Here is a 21,239-nt window from a genome sequence, read left to right on the forward strand (position 1 = left end):
CAGAAGAAGTGCTCAAGGAACTTCCTCTGTGGTCATCACTAGGACTTAACAACTTCTCTATGAAGAGCCATGTTATGTCCCTCTCCTTTTCAGACAAGAGTAGACATTTGGTCACTGTTGTTTATTTTAGTCTCTAAGTCTGTCTGACCCTGCAACTCCATGAACCACAGCACACCAGGCTTCCCTGTCCTTCACAGTCTCTCGGAGCTTGCTAAAACTCATGTCCATTGAGTCAGTGATGCCATCCAACCATCTCACCCTCTGCCATAATCTTCTCCTTCTGCCCTCAATCTTTCCCAGCATCAGGGTCTTTTCCAGTGAGTCAACTCTTTGCATCAGGCGGCCAAAGTATTAGAGCTTCAGCTTCAGCATCAATCCTTCCAATGAATATTCAGGGTTGATTTGCTTTACGATTGATGGGTTGGATCTCCTTGCTGTCCAAGGGATTCTCAAGATCTCCTCCAGCACAATTCAAAAGTATCAATTCTTCGTTGCTGTTTTCTTCACAGTCCAATTCTCACATCTGTACATGACTACCGGAAAAACCATAGATTTGACCATAAAACCTTTGTCGGCAAAGTGATGTTGTCTCTGCTTTTTAATATGCTGTCCTGGTCATAGATTCAAGTTGCTGGCTCCAGCAGGACACTAGTTCAAATCAGAATCACAACACCAGCTTTGAGTGGATTCCAGAGGACTTGTGATATCTGCTACCAAACCAGCTAGTCCTCAGAGAGGGCAGTGGCAACCCACTCCAGTACTCTTGCCTGGAAAGTCCCATGGACGGAGGAGCCTGGTGGGCTGCAGTCCATGGGGTCGCTAAGAGTCCGACACGACTGAGTGACTTCACTTTCACTTTTCACTTTCATGCATTGGAGAAGGAAATGGCAACCCACTCCAGTGTTCTTGCCTGGAGAATCCCAGGGACGGGGGAGCCTGGTGGGCTGCCGTCTATGGGGTCACACAGAATCGGACACAACTGAAGTGACTTAGCAGCAGCAGCAGCAACAGTCTTTAGGTTCCCTTCTAGGACACATCAGCTTCCCGAATAGAACCAAAGTTCAGGGTCAAGCTGCCCTCTTGTGGTAAAAGATTGTTGCCTGTTTGGTCTCAGAAGACCCAATCTGCATCATTAAAGCATCAGTGCCTTAAGGGAGTTTCTTTCCCTCCATCTAAGGCCTTTTTCAGGCAACCAGAAGAAGAAAAAAAATGCAACCCTCCATAGGCAGGGGCAAGGATGAAGAGACAGGACATGGCCGTAGGCAGTTCACCTTTCTAAATTCCACTTAGTGTTGAAGTTTTGAGGAGTTCAGGAGACAGAGTGAGAGTCAGTCTTGTGGAAACACATCAAAATTCCTTTTCCAACAATATCTGCAGTGGCTAATAGCAAGCCAGTTCTGCTGAACGGTTCTATGAAGACCTAGAAAACCTTCTAGAACTTACACTCAAAAAAGATGTCCTCTTGATTATAGCAGACTGGAATGCAAAAGTAGGAAGTCAAGAGACACGTGGAGTAACAGGCAAATTTGGCCTTGAGTACAAAACAAAGCAGGTCAAAGGCTAACAAGAGTTTTGCTAAGAGAACGCACTGGTTGTAGCAAACACCTTCTTCCAACAACACAAGAGAAGACTACACATGGACATCACCAGATGGTCAGTACTGAAATCAGATTGATTGTATTATTTGAAGCCAAAGACGGAGAAGCTCTATACAGTCAGCAAAAACAAGACCGGGAGCTGACTGTGGCTCAGATCGTGAACTCCTTATTGCCAAATTCAGACTTAAATTGAAGAAAGTAGGGAAAACCACTAGACCATTCAGGTATGACCTAAAGCAAATCCCTTATGATTATACAGTGGAAATGACAAATAGATTTAAGGGACTAGATCTGATAGAGTGCCTGAAGACTATGGACAGAGGTTCATGACATTGTACAGGACGCAGTGATCAAGACCAGCCCCAAGAAAAACTAATGCAAAAAGGCAAAATGGTTGTCTGAGGAGGCCTTACAAATAGCTGAGAAAAGAAGAGAAGCTAAAGGCAAAGGAGAAAAGGAAAGATAATACCTATTTGAATGCAGAGTTCCAAAGAATAGCAAGGAGAGATAAGAAAGCCTTCCTCCGCGATCAATGCAAAGAAATAGAGGAAAACAATAGAATGGGAAAGACTAGAGATACCTTCGAAAATTAGAGATACCAAGGGAACATTTTGTGCAAAGATAGGCACAATAATAGACAGAAACGGTATAGACTTAACAGAAGCAGAAGATAGTAAGAAGAGGTGGCAAGAATACACAGAAGAACTATACAAAAAAATCTTCATGACCCAGATAACCATGATGGTATGATCACTCACCTAGAACCAGACACTCTGGAATGCAAAGTCAAGTGGGCCTTAGGAAGCATCACTACAAAGTGCGTGGAAGTGATGGAATTCCAGTTGAGCTATTTCAAATCCTAAAAGATGATGCTGTGAAAGTGCTGCACTCAATATGCCAGCAAATCTGGAAAAGTCAGCAGTGGCCACAGGACTGGCAAAGGCCAACTTTCATTCCAATCCCAAAGAAAGGCAATGCCAAAGAATGCTCAAACTACCGCACAATTGCACTCATCTCACATGCTAGCAAAGTAATGCACAAAATCCTCCAAGAGAGGCTTCAATAGTACATGAACCGTGAACTTCCAAATGTTCAAGCTGGATTTAGAAAAGGCCGAGGACACAGAGATCAAATTGTCAACATCTGCTAGATCATAGAAAAAGTAAGAGAGTTCCAGAAAAAAATCTACTTCTGCTTTACTGACTATGCCAAAGCCTTTGAATGTGTGGATCACAACAAACTGTGGAAAATTCTTAGAGATAGGAATACCAGACCACCTGACCTGCCTTCTGTGAAATCTGTATATAGGTCAAGAAGCAACAGTCAGAACCAGACATGGAGCAACAGAGTGGTTCCAAATCAGGAAAGGAGTACATCAAGGCTGTATATTGTCACCCTGCTTAATAACTTATATGCAGAGTACATCATGTGAAATACTGGGCTGGATGAAGCACAAGCTGGAATCAAGACTGCCGGGAGAAATATCAAAAACCTCAGATATGCAGATGCTATCACCCTTATGGCAGAAAGCGAAGAAGAACTAAAAAGCCTCTTGATGAAAATGAAAGAGAGTGAAAAAGTTGGCTTAAAGCTCAACATTCAGAAAACTAAGATCATGGCATCCAGTCACATCATTTCATGGCAAATGGGAAACAATGGAAATAGTGACAGATTTCATTTTGGGGGGCTCCAAAATCACTGCAGATGGTGACTGCAGCCATGAAATTAAAAGATGCTTGCTCCTTGGAAGAGAAGCTATGACCAACCTAGACAGCATATTAAAAAGCAGAGACATTACTTTATCAACAAAGGTCCGTCTGGTCAAGGCTATGGTTTTTTCAGTAGTCATGTACGGATATGAGAGTTGGACTGTGAAGAAAGCTGAGCACCGAAGAACTGATGCTTTTGAACTGTGGTGCTGGAGAAGACTCTTGAGAGTCCCTTGGACTGCAAGGAGATCCAACCAGTCCATCCTAAAGGAAATCAGTCCTGAATATTCATTGGAAGGACTGATGTTGAAGCTGAAACTCCAGTTCTTTGGCTACCTGATGTGAAGAACTGTCTCACTAGAAAAGACCCCGATGCCAGGAAAGATTGAAGGTGAGAGGAGAAGGTGATGACAAAGGATGAGATGGTTGGATGGCATCACTGACGCAATGGACATGAGTTTGAGTAGGCTCTGGGAGTTGGTGATGGACAGAGAATCCTTGCGTGCTGCAGTCCATGGGGTTGCAGAGTCGGACACGACTGAGAGACTGAACTGAACTCTGCTGAACTCAGTCACAAGTAAAACAATGTGTTATGCTGCTTTAAAATGTGCCACCTTAAACCTTTTCATTGAAAACACAACCCTTAAATGTAGTTTACATAAAATGTTGAGTTGTATTAAATACATGCCTCTCTACTCAAGGAAAGAATATTATTACACTACATTAAAAGACCCTCTTTTAGCTTCTTTGATAGCACCAATTTCTTTCCATCAGAAAGGTAATCACTGCCTTGCATTTTCTTTGGAATCTCCTTGCTTTTCTTTAAGTTATATAAACATACATTTATAAGCCTGCCTGAACATATGCACCCCTGGCCAAGAAGACATGCAAGCCTAGGGATCATATACATAAATGTATGAAATTTATAAGTCAAGCTAGTAAAGTGTCAATTTAAAAAATAAGTTTTGTCCTCCTGCCCAGAAAAGTGAACCTTCCTGAAAACCTAGACAGCTAGATTCAAATTTCTGATTATCAGTAAGGTTGAGCATTTTTGCACCTTTATTGGCCATTCTTCTGCTGTGAAAAGATTAAGTGTCTTGCAATTTTTTAATGGGTTAGTTGTTTTTTTTTTTTTTTTTGACTGATTCATAGATGGGTTTTATATATTTTAGATCCTAACCCTTTGTCCAGTTACAAATGTTGCAAATATCTGCTCTGCCCCAAGTTGAGCTTGTACTTTCATTCTTCTCAGAGTATTTTTATAAACACGAAGTCTAAATTTTAATGCATACAATTAATGCCACACTGTGCTCAGTTGTGTCCAACTCTTTCCTGTCCCATGGACTATAGCCTGCCAGGCTCCTCTGCCCATGGAATTTGCCAGGCAAGAATAGTGGAGTGGGCCTTTTCTAAATTAGTTAATATATATAAAGGTTTGAAGCAGTATGATACACATTGCTTATTGCTCACTGTAATTTTTATATTTTCTTTTATAATGTGAACTTTTTAGTTTAAAAAAATCCTTTCCTGGCCTGAAGTTACACAGATATTTCCTTAAGAATGTCTTTTTAAAGTTTTAGATATTTGCCCTTCACCTGCCAAGAATTTTTTCTTTTTCATAACAGCTTTATTGAGAAAAATTAGCATAAGTCACCCTTTTACAGTATATCTTTTTTTTCATTAAATTCACATTTGTGCAAGAGTCACCACTATCTAACTCCAGAAAATTTTCATCACCCCAAAAAGAAACCCCAGAGGTACTTTATGACTTTAATATATAGCATGTATATAACCAATATTCTAGCACAATTTCTATTCTTTCCCCAGTGATTTGCAACCTCATCTCTGTCACAAGTCAAGTTTTCGTATCTGTGAGGATCTGTTAGAGCTCTGCCATTGGTCTGTTTATCTATCCTTGCACGAACAAATGCTGTCTTAATTAGTAAATACTATTAAAGCAAGCTGTCATTGTTATTTTTTCATGAGAATATTAATTTCTACTGACACTTTGTACTTCCGTATAAATTTTAGAAATAACTTGTCAACTTCCACAAGAATCTCAGTTGGAAACTTAAAATTCTGTTAATTCATGAGGAAAACTGATATATTTATAATATTGACTCCTGTTTCATAAAGATATTATTCTCCATTTATTCCAGCTCCAAAAATGCTTGAAAATAGTTCTACAATTTTTCAATTTTTGTTCTATTTCTCCTTAAATGTTTTACATTTTTACTGTAAACTTGAAAGGTTTTTTTGCTATTGAAAATGTTTTTTTAAAAGCTTTTTTTCCTACGATTTGTTGCCAATGCAGTGTACATTGTTTTTAATGTCTAACATGCAAAACCTCCTGACGTCTATTTATGTAATCTTTTCTCACTAAGCAATTATTTCATCTTTAAATAATAAGAAATTTTGTTTCCATTTTATAATTTTTCTTTTTAAAGCTTAAATAGGTTATTACTGTCAGCATAAAATGAATCAGTTCAGTTCAGTCGCTCAGTCGTGTCCGACTCTTTGCGACCCCATGAATCGCAGCACGCCAGGCCTCCCTGTCCATCACCAACTCCCGGAGTTCACCCAGACCCACGTCCATCGAGTCAGTGATGCCATCCAGCCATCTCATCCTCTGTCATCCCCTTCTCCTCCTGCCCCCAATCCCTCCCAGCATCAGTCTTTTCCAATGAGTCAACTCTTCGCATGAGGTGGCCAAAGTACTGGAGTTTCAGCTTTAGCATCATTCCTTCCAAAGAAATCCCTTCAAGATGTGGTTAATAGCAGGCATCCTTGTCTTGTTCCCAAACTTAAAGGGAATGCATTTGATATTTCAATATGTTTGCTGTATTTTGTAAGTCACTTGGCCGCATTAAAATTTTGTTTCTCCTTTGCTATTTTTTTCATAAATGTTGAATTTTATCATGTTTTTCCTGCACCAAGGTAAATGATTTTGATTTTAATCTGTTAATGTGACAAATTACATTACTATTTTAAATCAAAGATCCCATGAATTCTGACACATACCATGACTTTATGCTCCATTAAAGAATGAAACAACAGCTCCAGCTCCCCACTGAATATCCAATTTAAGATACAGTTAAGAAAATTTAGGCATTTTAGAATTGACAAAATACAAAGTAAATCATGAAGAAAAACTCCCATGCACTCTTGAGATTAGACACAGACTGTGATGCACACAATTTTTTCTTCTTTAGCATTTCACACTATTTAAGTCATCTCTCTTTTTTCCTTAATCAAACTCACCTAGGTTGTTCATTACCTTAGTCTTTTTGAATCCCAACTTTGGGCTTTTCTTATTCTCTCAAGGTATAGTTGCCTTCTTAGTTTTCTGTTATGATTTAGTATTTCCTTCTTTCAGTTCAAAGTTTAGCTGATTAATTTTCAGCTCCCTTTTTTCTAATATAAGCAAGGAATACAATATTGTACCTCCTAAATGCTGTCTTAGCAAATGCAACAAGTTTCTATATGTAGTTTGGTTTTATTTAATTCTGAATTATGTTCTAACCTCCACTATCATTTCCTCTGATCTCCAAGTTGTCTCTTAGTGTTAGTTTTTTAGCATTCATCTTAATTTTATCCTGAACATGCACACAAGATATTCTGAATCAGATAGATTTATTACTGGAAGTAAATGCCTCCACACCCTTTACCCCAGACTTAGACCTGGGGCTATGTGTTAAAGAGTCATGGGATTTCTTTTCCTACACAGTGAGTGGTGTTAAAACAAACTCAGACTTAAGTATAAGACTTTGGGACACCAAAGGAACTACTGTAAACAGGGGCAAGGAGGCTACAGCAACAGGATTCGCAGATTGGCTGGAGAATCCTGTTGCTATCGCCTCCTTGCCCATTTGCAATAGTTCCTCTGGTGTCCCAAAGTCTTGTACTTAAGTCTGCAAGCTGCTCAAAAACAGATCGTGTATGTGTGCTCAGTCATGTCTGACTCTCTGCGATCTCAAGGACTGTAGGCCACCAGGCTCCTCTGTCCATGGGATTTCCCAGGCAAGAACACTAGAGTGGGTTTGCCATTTCTTCCTCCAGAGGATCTTCCCAATCCAGAGATTGAACCTATGTCTCCTGCATTCTTTAGCAGGTGGATTTTTTTCCCACTGTGCCACCTGGAACGCTCAAAGACAGATCAGATCCTTTTAATAGGAACAAGTAAGCAAGGCTAGAAAGATCTGGGTGTGAGGGAGGGAACGGGAGCAGATGACAGAATGGGACAGTTGATCAGGGAAGGTCTTTTCTGTGGTCCATTTTCAGGAGGTGTGGCTGAGGACGGTCTCTTCCACATTCCAGGGCTGGCTCAGGCCGAGGGTGGATTCCAGTTCAGGGGAATGTGGGGGACAGCCTAAAGTGTAATCAAGTCAAGTTAGAGGGCATTTTGTACAGAGTGGTCTTTGGGAACAATCAGTTCAACAACCAATTCATAAGATCAAAAACAGGAATCTGGAGGGTCTAGGTCTGGCTGCGTCACAGGTAGTCAAAGGAGTCATCCACTCATGGTACCTTAGTCATATTGGAAAGGTGGTTCTCTGCAGGAAGCCATTTCCTGGAATACAGTAGGGGGATTTCTTCACTGTTCTGCCCATATATTTATTTCAGCTCTGAGGACCTCCTAATCCAATAGCCACAAAATGGTGCCTAAGAGAAGCTGCTGCAAACAATCTTTATGAATTATTTTCTACAATCTCTATGCATATTTCAGAATATGTACTGTCCTCTTTCTTTAACACTTTAAACTGGGGGTGGAGGTGGGGGTTGGCAATGCCAATTTCAAATATAAGAAGTTTCTTTCAGGGAAGAGTAATATTTTAACAGTAGTCAGTCTACCATTTAAGGCTGTAACTTATTTCTCTCTTGGGGTTAACTGCATTGAGTATGCTCAGTCATTCAGTTGTGTCTGCTTCTCTGCAACCCCATGGACTATAGCCCACTAGGCTCCATTCCAGACAAGAATACTGGAGCAGATTGCCATTTCCTACTCCAGGGGATCTTTCTGACCCAAGGATCAAAACCAAGTATCTTGTGTTTCCTGTGTTGGCAGGCAGATTTTTTACCACTGTGCCCTGGGAAGCCCAAATTGTTTTGAATAGGGTTCATTATTTTGAAGACTACTTTCTTTTGTGAGCTCCTTTACATCCTTCATTCTAGTGTTTAAAAATAAAATGAACTTTAAGTGATGTCAGAGAGAATAAGCTTAACATTTAAAATTATTTGTTAGGATGGATAACATTTAACAATTTAAAAAGTTAATGATTCTCTAAGTTCTCTTACTGGAGCTAAAATGTACTCTCTAAGCAGTATTTTTCAAAAACTGTAGAAGTGCTTCATTATGATGGAATTCAAGGAGATCCGAGAGTTGGATGCATAAGTATACTTGAAAAAGCAGACACAATGTCAGCAATAACAAAGGGCTGGACTTCGCTGGCGGCTCAGTGGTAAAGAAACTGCCTGCCAAAGCAGGAGACACGGCTGCCACCCCTGGTCCGGGAGGATCCCATATGCCTCGGAGCAACTACGCCCGTGGGTAACAACTACTGAGCCTGTGCTCTACAGCCCAGGAGCTGCACTACTGAGCCCACATGCTGCAATCACTGAAGCCCAAGTGCCCTAGATCACATGCTCTTCAACAAGAGAAGCCACTGCATTAAGAAGCCCGTGCACCACAACTAGAGAGTCGCCTCTACCCAACACAGCTAGAGAAAGGCCCACGCAACAACAGACCCGGCACAAGCAAACATAAACAAATACAATTTCTTAAAAAGGGCCAGTGGAGATAATGATATTGAAGTAGTAATAACTGAGGTAGTGGAAGCATGCTCTGGTCAAATAGAATGCAGCAATAAAGGCTGAGAGGTTTACAGTATCAGAAAACAAACTCTGGATAAATAAGAAGAATGAGAAGGAATCTATGACTCAGGAAACATACTTCACTATATTTCACTATGCAAATTAAGGAGAAAAACGGGGTGGGGAGGGGGGAACAGGCAAAGAAATAAGAGGGGAAAAGTTGAGAATGAAGAAAATTCTTCTCATAATAGCATGAGAATTACACAGAGACAATTTCTTATTAGAAACAAATGTGGAGATGAACTAGAATGGGGTTTGAGGTTCTAGGAAAAGAGGAAAAAGCCTCCAAAAGTGACCTAATATCTAGCCATATTAACTTTGTTTCTTAAAAAGCAACGTGGTTTCAGAGTCATTTCTTGCTCAAGTTCTAAATTTATACCATGTCACCATTAAAGACGTAGAGGGATGTCAACCTGAATTCAAAAGTCCATGCTCTCTGCGTTTACCACCTCTTGAGGGATGTTTTGATTTGTAAAGACTGCAGAAACATGACAAAAATAAAGACAGAGATTATGTCACAACAGAATTTTATAGTACAGCTGTTTATTAATTATATTATGAACATTAATGCAACACTGGCCTCAATAATTTCACTCAGATAATAAAAAATAGTTGTATAGTGACAGTTTTTTAAAGCTGGTTCATTCATGATTTTACAAGCTTATTTATTAAGAGTGAAAACAGAAAACTACTTAAAATAGCTGAAAAGATAACATGTGTCATAGTGCTCAATGTTTCTGGAACTGCTGGTAAGGTTTACACCTTAATCTGAGGCAGAATTCTTACTGGCATTGCAACAGTCCTTTCCTCACCTGCAGTATGTGCTCACTGGTGCTATGAGTCTGGAAGAGACTGGCTATGGGTGCCGCTTCTCGTCTTCAGCTGGGACTGTGCAATATCAGCAAGTGCGCTCTGTATCTTTTCCAGAAGCATGTCCCCTCGGTAGACAACATCCTCCAGACTGGTAGCAGCCTCGTGGTTTTCCTCTTCCAGCTTATATAAGCTAGCAGCCTTTGTGAGAAAACACAAATTTAAGAATAGTTTGAGAAATGAAAAACCTGGGAAACTGATAAATGTTGAGGAGGAAACAAATCGCAGCGCACGTATTTCCTTTTAAATCTGATGACTATGCGACCACTGTGATGAGATTTTTTTGCCAGTGGCAGAAATCCTAAGATCAGATATTACTTGAGCGTCCTCCCTGTATGAATTATTTAAAAGATGACTTTTCAATTAGAGATCTCTGGATGGCTACATGAGACTCCTTTCCACATTGCTTTCAGACACTGCTATTCTACTCCATATCCAGAATGGTCCCTGTCATGTCACTATTGGCAAGGAAAAGAATCCGACTGAGGAAAATGGCAAGTTTCCTTGTAAGTCAAAACTGGACAACTATATATTTTCAGCACAGTCTTAAATAGGCTGCAGTAATTTACAATAAAACTCCCATTTTAAAATTTAGAGTAACTTTGAATATTGTAATATAAGGTACTAAATCTATTTCCTTGAATTCAAAATTCTATTCGTAAAATTCTCAAAGGAAAAGAGATTTCTACCTGTAAAGCAGCTGTAGATTCTTCACTGGGTAAGGAATCTATCAGAACATCAATGTCTTTTGCTGTTCGTGCAATCAGCGCTGCAAAAAGCTGGGCATATTCTAGAAAAAGATAGCACTCACTGAGGACATTAGAGAATCTCAAGTTTTCAGAAAGAGAAATTAAAGTTTAATAAAACCTTGAAAACTTCATTACTTTTTCTGTATTAGGCTTCTAATGATAAAAGTATAATTTTAACACATCAATTCTATGTCTGATAATTAGCTTTAATGTTAACTCAAATTAAAACTTAAGCATAATGTATTATCATTTCATTATTATGGCAATATAGTGGTCCCTTGAATAAAGGAATTTGAAAATTGGATGCTATTTTTATTAAGGTCCCACAAGTAAAAATTCAGCTAAATTCACACAATTCCCCTTTAGAGGAGTAAAAAAATCTGTTATTTCACATGAAAAGAATTACGAGTTGTTATGTAAATTTACTGTAATGAATTCATTTCTTTTATGACAAACTTGTAATATTCTCAAACAATAACATTTTTAGAAAGCCAAAAGTAAGTTGAATCTTTCAATAAATCTGATTTTAAGGTATTACAGGTAATGTGAGAGTCAAACTAAGAGAAGCCAAGAAAATCTATTTACCTTCTGTAGGGTTAGCCGGCTGATCTTTGTTAATGGCTGTCTGAATATTACTAAAGGAGGCAGGAGGGCCACACTGCTGCAGCACTCCAATGGCATTACAAAACTGATCTGCAAGCTGGAGGCAAAGGAAAGGTGGCCAAGTTAGAATGGATTTATCCTCCTTAAGGATTTTATTGGTAACAGCGGCAGCAATGTTTCTATAATGTTCTCTGAGCAAAAATAAATAAAACAGAAAGGAGTCATTCTGGATAACAGAAACCAATTACTAACAATGATTAAACGTTTTTGTTTTTTTTTTTAATTAAAAAAATTTTTTTTTATTTTGTACTGGGGTATAGCTGATTCATAAACATTTTAACCATGCAAAGAAACTAAATTCTCAGTGGCTCAGTCATGTCCAACTCTTTGCAAACCCATGGCTCCTTTGTCCACGGGCTTTTCTCAGGCAGGAATACTGGAGTCAGTTGCCATTTCCTCCTCCCGGGGATCTTCCCTACCCTGGGATGGAACCCCAGTCTCCTGTGTCTCTTGCACTGGCAAGCAGATTCTTTACCGCTGTGCACCTGGGAAGCCCTAAAGAAACTATGTTTGGTATCAATTTAGTTTAGACAGTTAAAAAGAAAAACAAAATAATCTTTCTTTTCTTCCCAAGGTAACAGAATGATAAAAGAAATATATGCCAGTACTTTCTGCAAGCACAAGTAAATACTTTGGGGGAGCAGTGGTGGAAAAGAGCACATCTGACACCAGCTCGATGGACATGGGTTTGGGTGACTCCAGGAGTTGGTGATGGACGGGGAGGCCTGGAGTGCTGCGGTTCATGGGGTTGCAAAGAGTCAGACACGACTGAGCGACTGAACTGAACTGAACTGACAGGCAAACATCTCAGAATGGCCCCAGGCTAAATTTTTAAATGTGACTCATATACAAAGTATTATGACCCCTTTTCTGAAACCAGAGTAATTACAAGTAGAAAGAAACAGTGGTGGGAAAAGACTGCACCTTAAGTATGTCTGAAATGTTTTTCTCCAGGAATCAAAACTTCTAGTGCTCTAAAAGTATTTCTCAAGCAGTTCGAAGACTGAGAATACCAAGTCCTTACTTACTGAAACTGTGTCCCATGGGGTTAAATGGAAGCTGGCACCTTAAATGAAAGACTGGAGTACGTCTTACAGAATAGCAGGTAAGGAAACAGCTTGTGACAAAACCCTTTGTTTGTAACCTGCCTCTAATGATTATGTTTGCTTTAGCTTTCTTTCCCTAATTGCATACCTTCCAAGCTTCACACAGCCCGCGTAATACAGCGCCAGACTTCTTACCACCCCCAACAGATAATGCTCCTGATGTGTGGGTCACTATAGTAAAAGGGACTTAAGCTGTTTTTCAAAAATTTGAAAAATTTGGAGTAAAGTCCTGCCCAGTTCAGACCAGTTAAGAACAGTTGGGAACAATGACCCTACCTGGGTCTCCTGCATTGCAGGCAAATTCTTTACCATCTGAGCTACTACGGGAAGCCCCAAGAACTGCTCCTGTGCAGAATACTGATTACCTTCTCCCTACCTCCAATCATCTTACCCCATGCCTGAGGCCACCCTACTTCTTTATCCCATAAAATCTCAAGCTTCTTTATTTTCTATTTGTTTCCCACCTCCACCCCCCACCCCCGGCCAAGAGGCATGTGGGATCTTAGTTCCCTGACCAGGGATCAAACCCATACGCCCTGCATTGGAAGTGCAGAATCTTAACCACTGGACCACCAGGCAAGTCCTCCAAATCTCAAGTCTCTCGCCTTCTGGGAAGCAATCTGAGATCTGCCCTCCTATCTTGTCACTCGGCTACTTCCCGAATAAATAAACCCCTTCTCTGGCTGCAAAATGATGTCTCAGCCTTTGGCCAGATGTGGATCCAGCAAACAAACTTAACTTTGTTAACATTACCATCTCCAAACCTAAGACTCCTATCCTCCCCACCAACTTCTCTCCATAGTCCTGACCACTCAAACTGCAACTCTTTGTCTCCAATCAGTGAATCAGCGTTTCCACTAAGTTTCACTGCCATTATTTGAATGACAGAACTCAAAAGTCAACTATTTCCTTTAGTATCTAATTTGTATTGAGAATCTTCCAGTCAACCAGTATACCTTCAGACTCTTAACTTTCATCTTCAAATCCTGCTAATGTTATTACAAATCTTTTCCTTTTCCTTCTACTATCACTGATGCTGTTAGTGAAACTAATTACTTCACACAAGAACTGTTTACAGTAGCTCCTTATTATTTTCTAGGTTATTTTACTCTGCTCCAAAATTCTGAGCTCGCCCCAGCATGGTTTTCAAGATAAATCTCCAAATCTTCAGGCTATTTCAAAGCTTTCAATAATCGAACTCAACCCTATTTGTTCATTATCTACTGCTGCTACTAAGTCGCTTCAGTCATGTCTGACTCTGTGCGACCCCATAGACGGCAGCCCACCAGGCTCCCCCCTCCCTGGGATTCTCCAGGCAAGAACACTGGAGTGGGTTGCCATTTCCTTCTCCAATACATAAAAGTGAAAAGTGAGAGTGAAGTCACTCAGTTGTGTCTGACTCTTCACGACCCCATGGACTGTAGCCTACCAGGCTCCTCCATCCATGGGATTTTCCAGACAAGAGTACTGGAGTGGTCATTATCTACTACTCCTTTATATATGCCTGACTAGTGAAAATTCATTCCTGACTACACTGCTTTTGTTCACATTTTTGCAAAGGTATTGGGTGGCAGTAAGTGCTCTGAGCCTGTACAAATATAGATTCTGATTCTGGTAACTGGAGTTTGTTAACTGAGAACATTCTCACATTAGGTTAAATACAATGCCTGTTTGTTCTGTACATATGAAGCTCTCAAAGTCCATTTACTCAACAAATATTTATCAAAATAATTCTAGAGACTTCCCTGGTGGCTCAGTAGTAATGAATCCATCTGTCAATGCAGGGGACACAAGTTCAATCCCTGGTCTGAGAAGATTCCACATGCCACAGGGCAACTACACTCCTGCACCAAAACTACTGAGCCAGCACTCTAGAGTCCCTGACCCGCAACTACTGGGAAGCCCACTTACCTAAACAGCAAGAGAAACCACTGCAATGAGAAGCCCGGGCACCACGCCACACCCTGCCCACAGCCTCCACTCAGTGCATCAAGAGAAAGCCTGTGCACACTGGTAAAGACCTAGTGCAGCCATATGTAAATAAATAATAAATAAATCTTAAAGGAAAAAAAACTTAAAAAAAATCAGCTCTATAAGCAGCACTGTATATATAACTGTATTAACATTATAGTGATAAAGTGAACAAGACAGTTTGCTCTCATGGAGTTCTCAGAGGGTAAAATAACTTTATTTTAAAGATTTTACAAATAATTATGCTTCAGATAAATCCTAAAAAGATTCCCTCTACTTTAGTTAATATCACTCAACAGTCCACTTCAGCACTTACAGCCGAAAGTTCAGTTCAGTCGCTCAGTGGTATCTGATTCTTTTCAACCCCATGCACTGCGGCACACCAGGCCTCCCTGTTCATAACCAACTCCCGGAGTTTACTCAAACTCATGTTGGTGATGCCATCCAACAATCTCATCCTCTGTCATCCCCTTCTCCTCCCGCCTTCAATCTTGCCCAGAATCAGGGTCTTTTCTAGTGACTCAGTTCTTCACATCAGGTGGCCAAAGGACTGGAGCTTCAGCTTCAGCATCAGTCCTTCCAATGAATATTCAGGACTGATTTTCTTTAGGATGGACTGGTTGGATCTCCTCAGTCCAAGGGACTCTCAAGAGTCTTCTCCAACACCACAGTTCAAAATCATCAATTCTTCAGCACTCAGCTTTATTTACAGTCCAACTGTCACATCCGTACACGACTACTGGAAAAAAAAATGGTCCTTCACTAGATGGACCTTTGTTGGCAAAGTAATGTCTCTGCTTTTTAATATGCTGTCTAGGTTGGTCATAGCTTTTCTTGAAAGCAGCAACCACCTTTTAATTTCATGGTTTCAATCACCATATGCAGTGATTTTGGAGCTCAAGAAAATATTCTCTCACTGTTTCCACTGTTTCCCCTAAATGCCATAGTCTTAGTTTGTTGAATGTTAAGTTTTAAGCCAGCTTTTTCCTCTCCTCTTTCATTTTATCAAGAAGCTCTTTATTTTCTCTTCCTTTCTGCCATAAGGGTGGTGTCATCTGCATATCTGAGGTTATTGATAACCCAGCAATCTTGATTCCAGCTTGTGCTTCTTCCAGCCCAGCATTTCTCATGGTGTTCTCTGTATGTAAGTTAAATAAACAGGGTGACAATATACAGCCTTGACGTACTCCTTTCCCGATTTGGAACCAGTCTGTTGTTCCATGTCCAGTTCTAACTGCTGCTTCTTGATAAGCACACAGATTTCTCAGGAGGTAGGTCAGGTTGTCTGGTATTCCCACCTCTTGAAGAATTTTCCAGTTTGCTGTGATCCACACAGTCAAAGGCTTTGGTGTAGTCAATAAAGCAGAAGTAGATGTTTTCCTGGAACTCTCTTGCTTTTTCAGTGATTCAGCGAATGTTGGCAATTTGATCTTGGGTTCCTCTGCCTTTTCTAAATCCAGCTTGAACATTTGGAAGTTCACTGCTCACGTACTATTGAAGCCTGACTTGTAGAATTCTGAACATTACTTTGCTAGCATGTGAGATAAGTGCTACTGTGCAGTAGTCTGAACATTCTTTGGCATTGCCTTTCTTTGGGTTTGGAATGAAAACTGACCTTTCCTAGTCCTGTGGCCACTGCTGAGTTTTGCAGATTTGCTGGCATACTGAGTGCAGCACTTTCACAGCATCATCTTTTAGGATTTGAAATAGATCAACTGGAATTCTATCACCTCCACTAGCTTTTTTTGTAGTGATGCTTTCTAAGGCTCACTTGACTTTGCATTCCAGGATGTCTGGCTCTAGGTGAGTGATCACACCATCATGATTATCTGGGTCATAAAGATCTTTTTTGTATAGTTCTTCTGTGATTCTTGCCACCTCTTCTTACTATCTCTTGCTTCTGTTAGGTCCATATCATTTCTGTCCTTTATTGTGCCCATCTTTGCATGAAATGTTCCCTTGGTGTCTCTAATTTTCTTGAAGAGATCTCTAGTCTTTCCCATTCTATTGTTTTCCTCTATTTCTTTGCATTGATCGCTGAGGAAGGCTTTCTTATCTGTCTGTGCTATTCTTTGGGATGCTGCATTCAGATGGGTGTATCTTTCTTTTTCTCCTTTGCCTTTAGTTTCTCTTCTTTTCTCAGCTATTTGTAAGGCCTCCTCAGACAACCATTTTGCCTTTTTGCATTAGTTTTTCTTGGGGCTGGTCTTGATCACTGCATCCTGTACAATGTCATGAACCTCCATCCATAGTTCTTCAGGTACTCTATCAAATCTAATCCCTTGAATCTATGTCACTTCCACTGCATAATCATAAGGGGTTTAATTTAGGTCATACCTGAATGGTCTAGTGGTTTTCCCTACTTTCTTCAATTTAAGTCTGAATTTTACATAAGTTCATGACCTGAGCCACAGTCAGCTCCTTGTCTTATTTTTGCTGACTGTATAGAGCTTCTCCCTCTTTGGCTGCAAAGAATATCATCAAACTAATTTCAGTATTGACCATCTGGTGATGTCCATGTGTGGAGTCGTCTCTTATGTTGTAGGAAGAGGGAGCTTGCTATGACCAGCGTGTTCTCTTGGCAAAACTCTGTTTGCCTTTGCCCTACTTCATTTTGTACTCCAAGGCCAAACTTGCCTGTCACTCCAGGTGTCTCTTGACTTCCTACTTTTGCGTTCCAGTCCCCTATGATGAAAGGGACATCGTTTTTTGGTGTTAGTTCTACAAGGTCTTGTATGTCATCACAGAACCGTTCAGCTTCTTCGGCATTAACGGTTGCGGCACAGATTTGGTTTACTCTGTTATTGAATGGTTTGCCTTGGAAACGAACAGAGCTCATTCTGTTGTTTTTGAGACTGCACCCAAGTACTGCATTTCAGACTCTATTTAACCTAACATTCCAGGTTCCTATGCAATATTGTTCTTTACAGCATCAGACTATACTTCCATCACCAGTCACATCCACAACTGGGCATTGTTTTCGCTTTGGCTCCCTCTCTTCGTTCCTTTTGGAGTTATTTCTCCACTCTCTTCAGCAGCATATTGGGCATCTACCAACCTGGGGAGTTCTTCTTTCAGTGTTCTATTTTTTGTCTTTTCATACTGTTCATGGGGTTCTCAAGGCAAGAATACTGAAATAGTTTGCCATTCCCTTTTCCAGTGGGAACTCCACACCATGACCCATCCATCTTAGGTGGCCCTACATGGCATGGCTCATAGTTTCATTGAGTTAGACAAGGCTGTGATTCATGTGATCAGTTTGGTTAGTTTTGTGTGATTGTGGTTTTCAATCTGTTAAGATTAGGTAACCATGGGTTTTAAAAAAGAGGTGTCCTTATATGATGTTGGAAACTTACTGCTCTGATGTGGCTGGTGGGATGCTCAGACCCTGTAGAGAATGCAGTGGTATTTCTAGAGCCAGAAAATTCTGCCTACAGCTGAAAACACTAGATTAATTACAACTCCTAACCGCATACTGCTTTTGCAGTATTTAAATGTTTTGAGTATATGAAGTCTTTCTAACCAGACTGTAAACTCCTCAAGGAGTAACTCTATGTAACCATGACAGTGTTTATATATACCAGGCAACCATACCAGATAACCTAGAGGCTTTCCTCCAAAATCCAATAATCAACCATGGCGTTAAGGGCCATATTCACTTTGTCCTTACTATCCTTCTGGCTATGAAACATATATGAACATGCAACATTTCCCCTAAAATAATGTTTGTATCCAGCACACATTACAATTTAATTTTGTAAAGCCTCAAAGAAGTATCTCCCCAAGGGAGACTGGTTGGAAGCCCAGGCAAGTCACCAAAGGTAGAATTCATCTTGGTGAATTTATCAACATTTAGAGGCTGGCCCTTATACAAAATAGATCCATTTCTCACAGGCAGATTCACATTCTTCAAGTGTACAAACACTGAGTGATAACAAGAATACCAACTTATTAGCTTCCAGTGAGAAAAAACTGGCAAGAGCCTAGGGTCAAGAGACTAGTTTGACTTTCCAGCCAACATCTACAGGTATCTAACCTGGGACATCAAATTATAAACAGAATGACAGAAGTGTAACTACCAATGAAAAACAATTTAGCTCTTAATGGTAATAAGTATATGAATGCTTTGGTTTGCATATACTTTCCATGTAGACATAAACAACAGGAAAAATAACCAGAAAGATCGAAGTAAGGGGGGCTACTTACAATACCTGCCCTTTCATAGGGAGGAGACTCATTGGCAGATGTTTTAAAAATCTTAAAGATATACAAAGACCGTAAGATTCACTATTATAAAGATGTCAGTTTCCCTTAAACTGACTAGCTGGGGGTGCGGCCGAGAGATGGAACCAACTAGGATGAAACAAAACTTTTCACATTAGTATCACTACAGCCCCAATCTGAAAATTATAGCCAAAGAATACTCTCGGCTAACATGTAATGACAAAGATCCAATCATTAAGAACACGGATTTATCTCGGTGGGTTAAAATTCATAAGGGAAAAAAAGCTTCCGCTTCCTCTCTCCTCCCGGCAAAAAAAAAAAAAAAAGGAAAGATCCATAAGCACCACTGACAAGAAAATAAAACCGGCCCCAGAGAACAAGGCAAGCCGGTGAACCCTGACAGTCCACGCAGTGAGAGCCCCCACTTGGCAGGCGAAGAGGCCGCTGGCTCCCGCCCGGCCCCGCAGCCGCCTCAGACCTTCCAGACGGAGGCGCCGCCTCCAGCCAACCCCAGCGCTTGTTGCTGAAGCCCAGCCTCAGTCCACTTCCCACTTCCGAGTTTCGTCCCTCACACCTCTTTCTCCGCTATGCTTTCTCTCGGCAAGGAAGACGACGGAATTAATCGAGTGCAATTGCTCACCGAGTTCACAGCGTCCTGCAGCTGCGTGAGCCGATCCGCCATGTTCCTCCCGCAAACAAAGAGACGTGAAAGCCGCTTCTCCTACGCAATTGGACAGTCATGGCCAATCACACGGCTGCGTTCTTGGAGGGGGTGGAGTCAAGCCAAAACCCAAACCCCGTAGCGAAGGGGCGGGGCTTTCCCGAGCCTTAATTTTGTTCAGACTAACTCCACTTGAAATTAAGAGATGCAGCCTAGAAATTAAAAGACGCTTACTCCTGGGAAGAAAGTTATGACCAACCTATACAGCATATAAAAAAGCAGAAACATTACTTTGCCAACAAAGGTCCGTCTAGTTAAGGCTATGGGTTTTCCAGTGTATGGATTTGAGAGTTGGACTATAAAGCTGAGCGCCGATGAATTGATGCTTTTGAACTGTGGCATTGGAGAAGACTCTTGAGAGTCCCTTGGACTGCAAGGAGATCCAACCAGTCCGTCCTAAAGGAAATCAGTCCTGAATATTCATTGGACGGACTGATATTGAAGCTGAAACTCCAATACTTTGGCCACCTGATGTGAAGAGCTGAGTCACTAGAAAAGACCCTGATGCTGGGCAAGATTGAAGGCGGGAGGAGAAGGGGACGACAGAGGATGAGATGGTTGGATGGCATCACCGACTCAATGGACGTGAGTTTGGGTGAACTCTGGGAGTTGGTAATGAACAGGGGGACCTGGCGTGCTGCAGTCCATGGGGTCGCAAAGAGTCGGACATGACTAAGCTACTGAACTGAACTGAACTGAACTCCACTTAGGATAACCCTGCTGTGCCATTGTCTGTAGTCAGTGGGTTGTCTCGAGTCTCGGTTTTGGAGGCCACATGTTTTCTCATGACTTAAGTGTTAAACACTATACAGAGATTGTTCGATTGTGGGGTTTTTAAATGTAATTTTCCTTACCCTCCTTTGTATCCATTCTTAAACATTGCCTTAAATACTTTACCTATTTTATGTTGCTTTAGCTTTCTAGGTGACCACAAACATACACAGATCAGATCAGTCAGATCAGATCAGATCAGTCGCTCAGTCGTGTCCGACTCTTTGCGACCCCATGAATCACAGCACGCCAGGCCTCCCTGTCCATCACCAACTCCCGGAGTTCACCCAGACTCACGTCCATCGAGTCAGTGATGCCATCCAGCCATCTCATCCTCTGTCGTCCCCTTCTCCTCCTGCCCCCAATCCCTCCCAGCATCAGAGTCTTTTCCAATGAGTCAACTCTTCGCATGAGGTGGCCAAAGTACTGGAGTTTCAGCTTTAGCATCATTCCTTCCAAAGAAATCCCAGGGCTGATCTCCTTCAGAATGGACTGGTTGAATCTCCTTGCAGTCCAAGGGACTCTCAAGAGTCTTCTCCAACACCACACTTCAAAAGCATCAATTCTTCGGCACTCAGCCTTCCTCACAGTCCAACTCTCACATCCATACTTGACCACAGGAAAAACCATAGCCTTGACTAGATGAACCTTTGTTGGCAAAGTAATGTCTCTGCTTTTGAATATGCTATCTAGGTTGGTCATAACTTTGCTTCCAAGGAGTAAGCGTCTTTTAATTTCATGGCTGCAGTCACCATCTGCAGTGATTTTGGAGCCCAGAAAAATAAAGTCTGACATTGTTTCCACTGTTTCCCCATCTATTTCCCATACACAGCAAGCAGCTAAAGAATACTTGCGAGTCATGATACCGATTTTCATTTTAAGAAATATGAATTAAAATTCAGCAAGCGATCAGGACGGACTTGGTTCAGGTGCCCCTCTGTTGCATTTGGGTGCAGAGTGCCTTAGTCAAGTGGAGGCTGGAGGCG

The 21,239-nt window shown here is 41.0% G+C and overlaps 1 protein-coding gene across 6 annotated transcripts in view; it reads right to left on the minus strand.

Annotated features, from left to right (window-relative positions):
* Window positions 1-19,458, minus strand: part of MED21 (mediator complex subunit 21) — a 46,195-nt gene extending 26,737 nt beyond the window's left edge. The window contains exons 1-6 of one of the 6 annotated variants that reach the window (XR_015164154.1): window positions 19,402-19,458; window positions 11,383-11,497; window positions 10,738-10,838; window positions 9,991-10,189; window positions 9,592-9,656; window positions 7,458-7,676 (exon numbers count right to left, since the gene is read on the minus strand). Coding sequence is in view for 3 of the 6 variants with exons in the window: in XM_086401639.1 (XP_086257765.1) it covers window positions 10,013-10,189; window positions 10,738-10,838; window positions 11,383-11,497; window positions 19,402-19,443 (435 nt within the window). In the remaining 3 variants the exon portion in view is untranslated. Of the gene's footprint in view, window positions 1-7,457; window positions 7,878-9,530; window positions 9,657-9,704; window positions 10,190-10,737; window positions 10,839-11,382; window positions 11,498-19,401 lie in introns of those variants that run through there. The other 5 variants (XR_015164155.1, XR_015164156.1, XM_086401637.1 and 2 more) reach the window with 5 other exon arrangements.
* Window positions 19,459-21,239: the final 1,781 nt, after the last annotated feature.

This window comes from Bos grunniens, chromosome 5, assembly GCF_055505025.1.
Source record: "Bos grunniens cultivar Pamir isolate PY7600 chromosome 5, Bosgru_T2T1.0, whole genome shotgun sequence".
Lineage (NCBI taxonomy): Eukaryota > Metazoa > Chordata > Mammalia > Artiodactyla > Bovidae > Bos > Bos grunniens.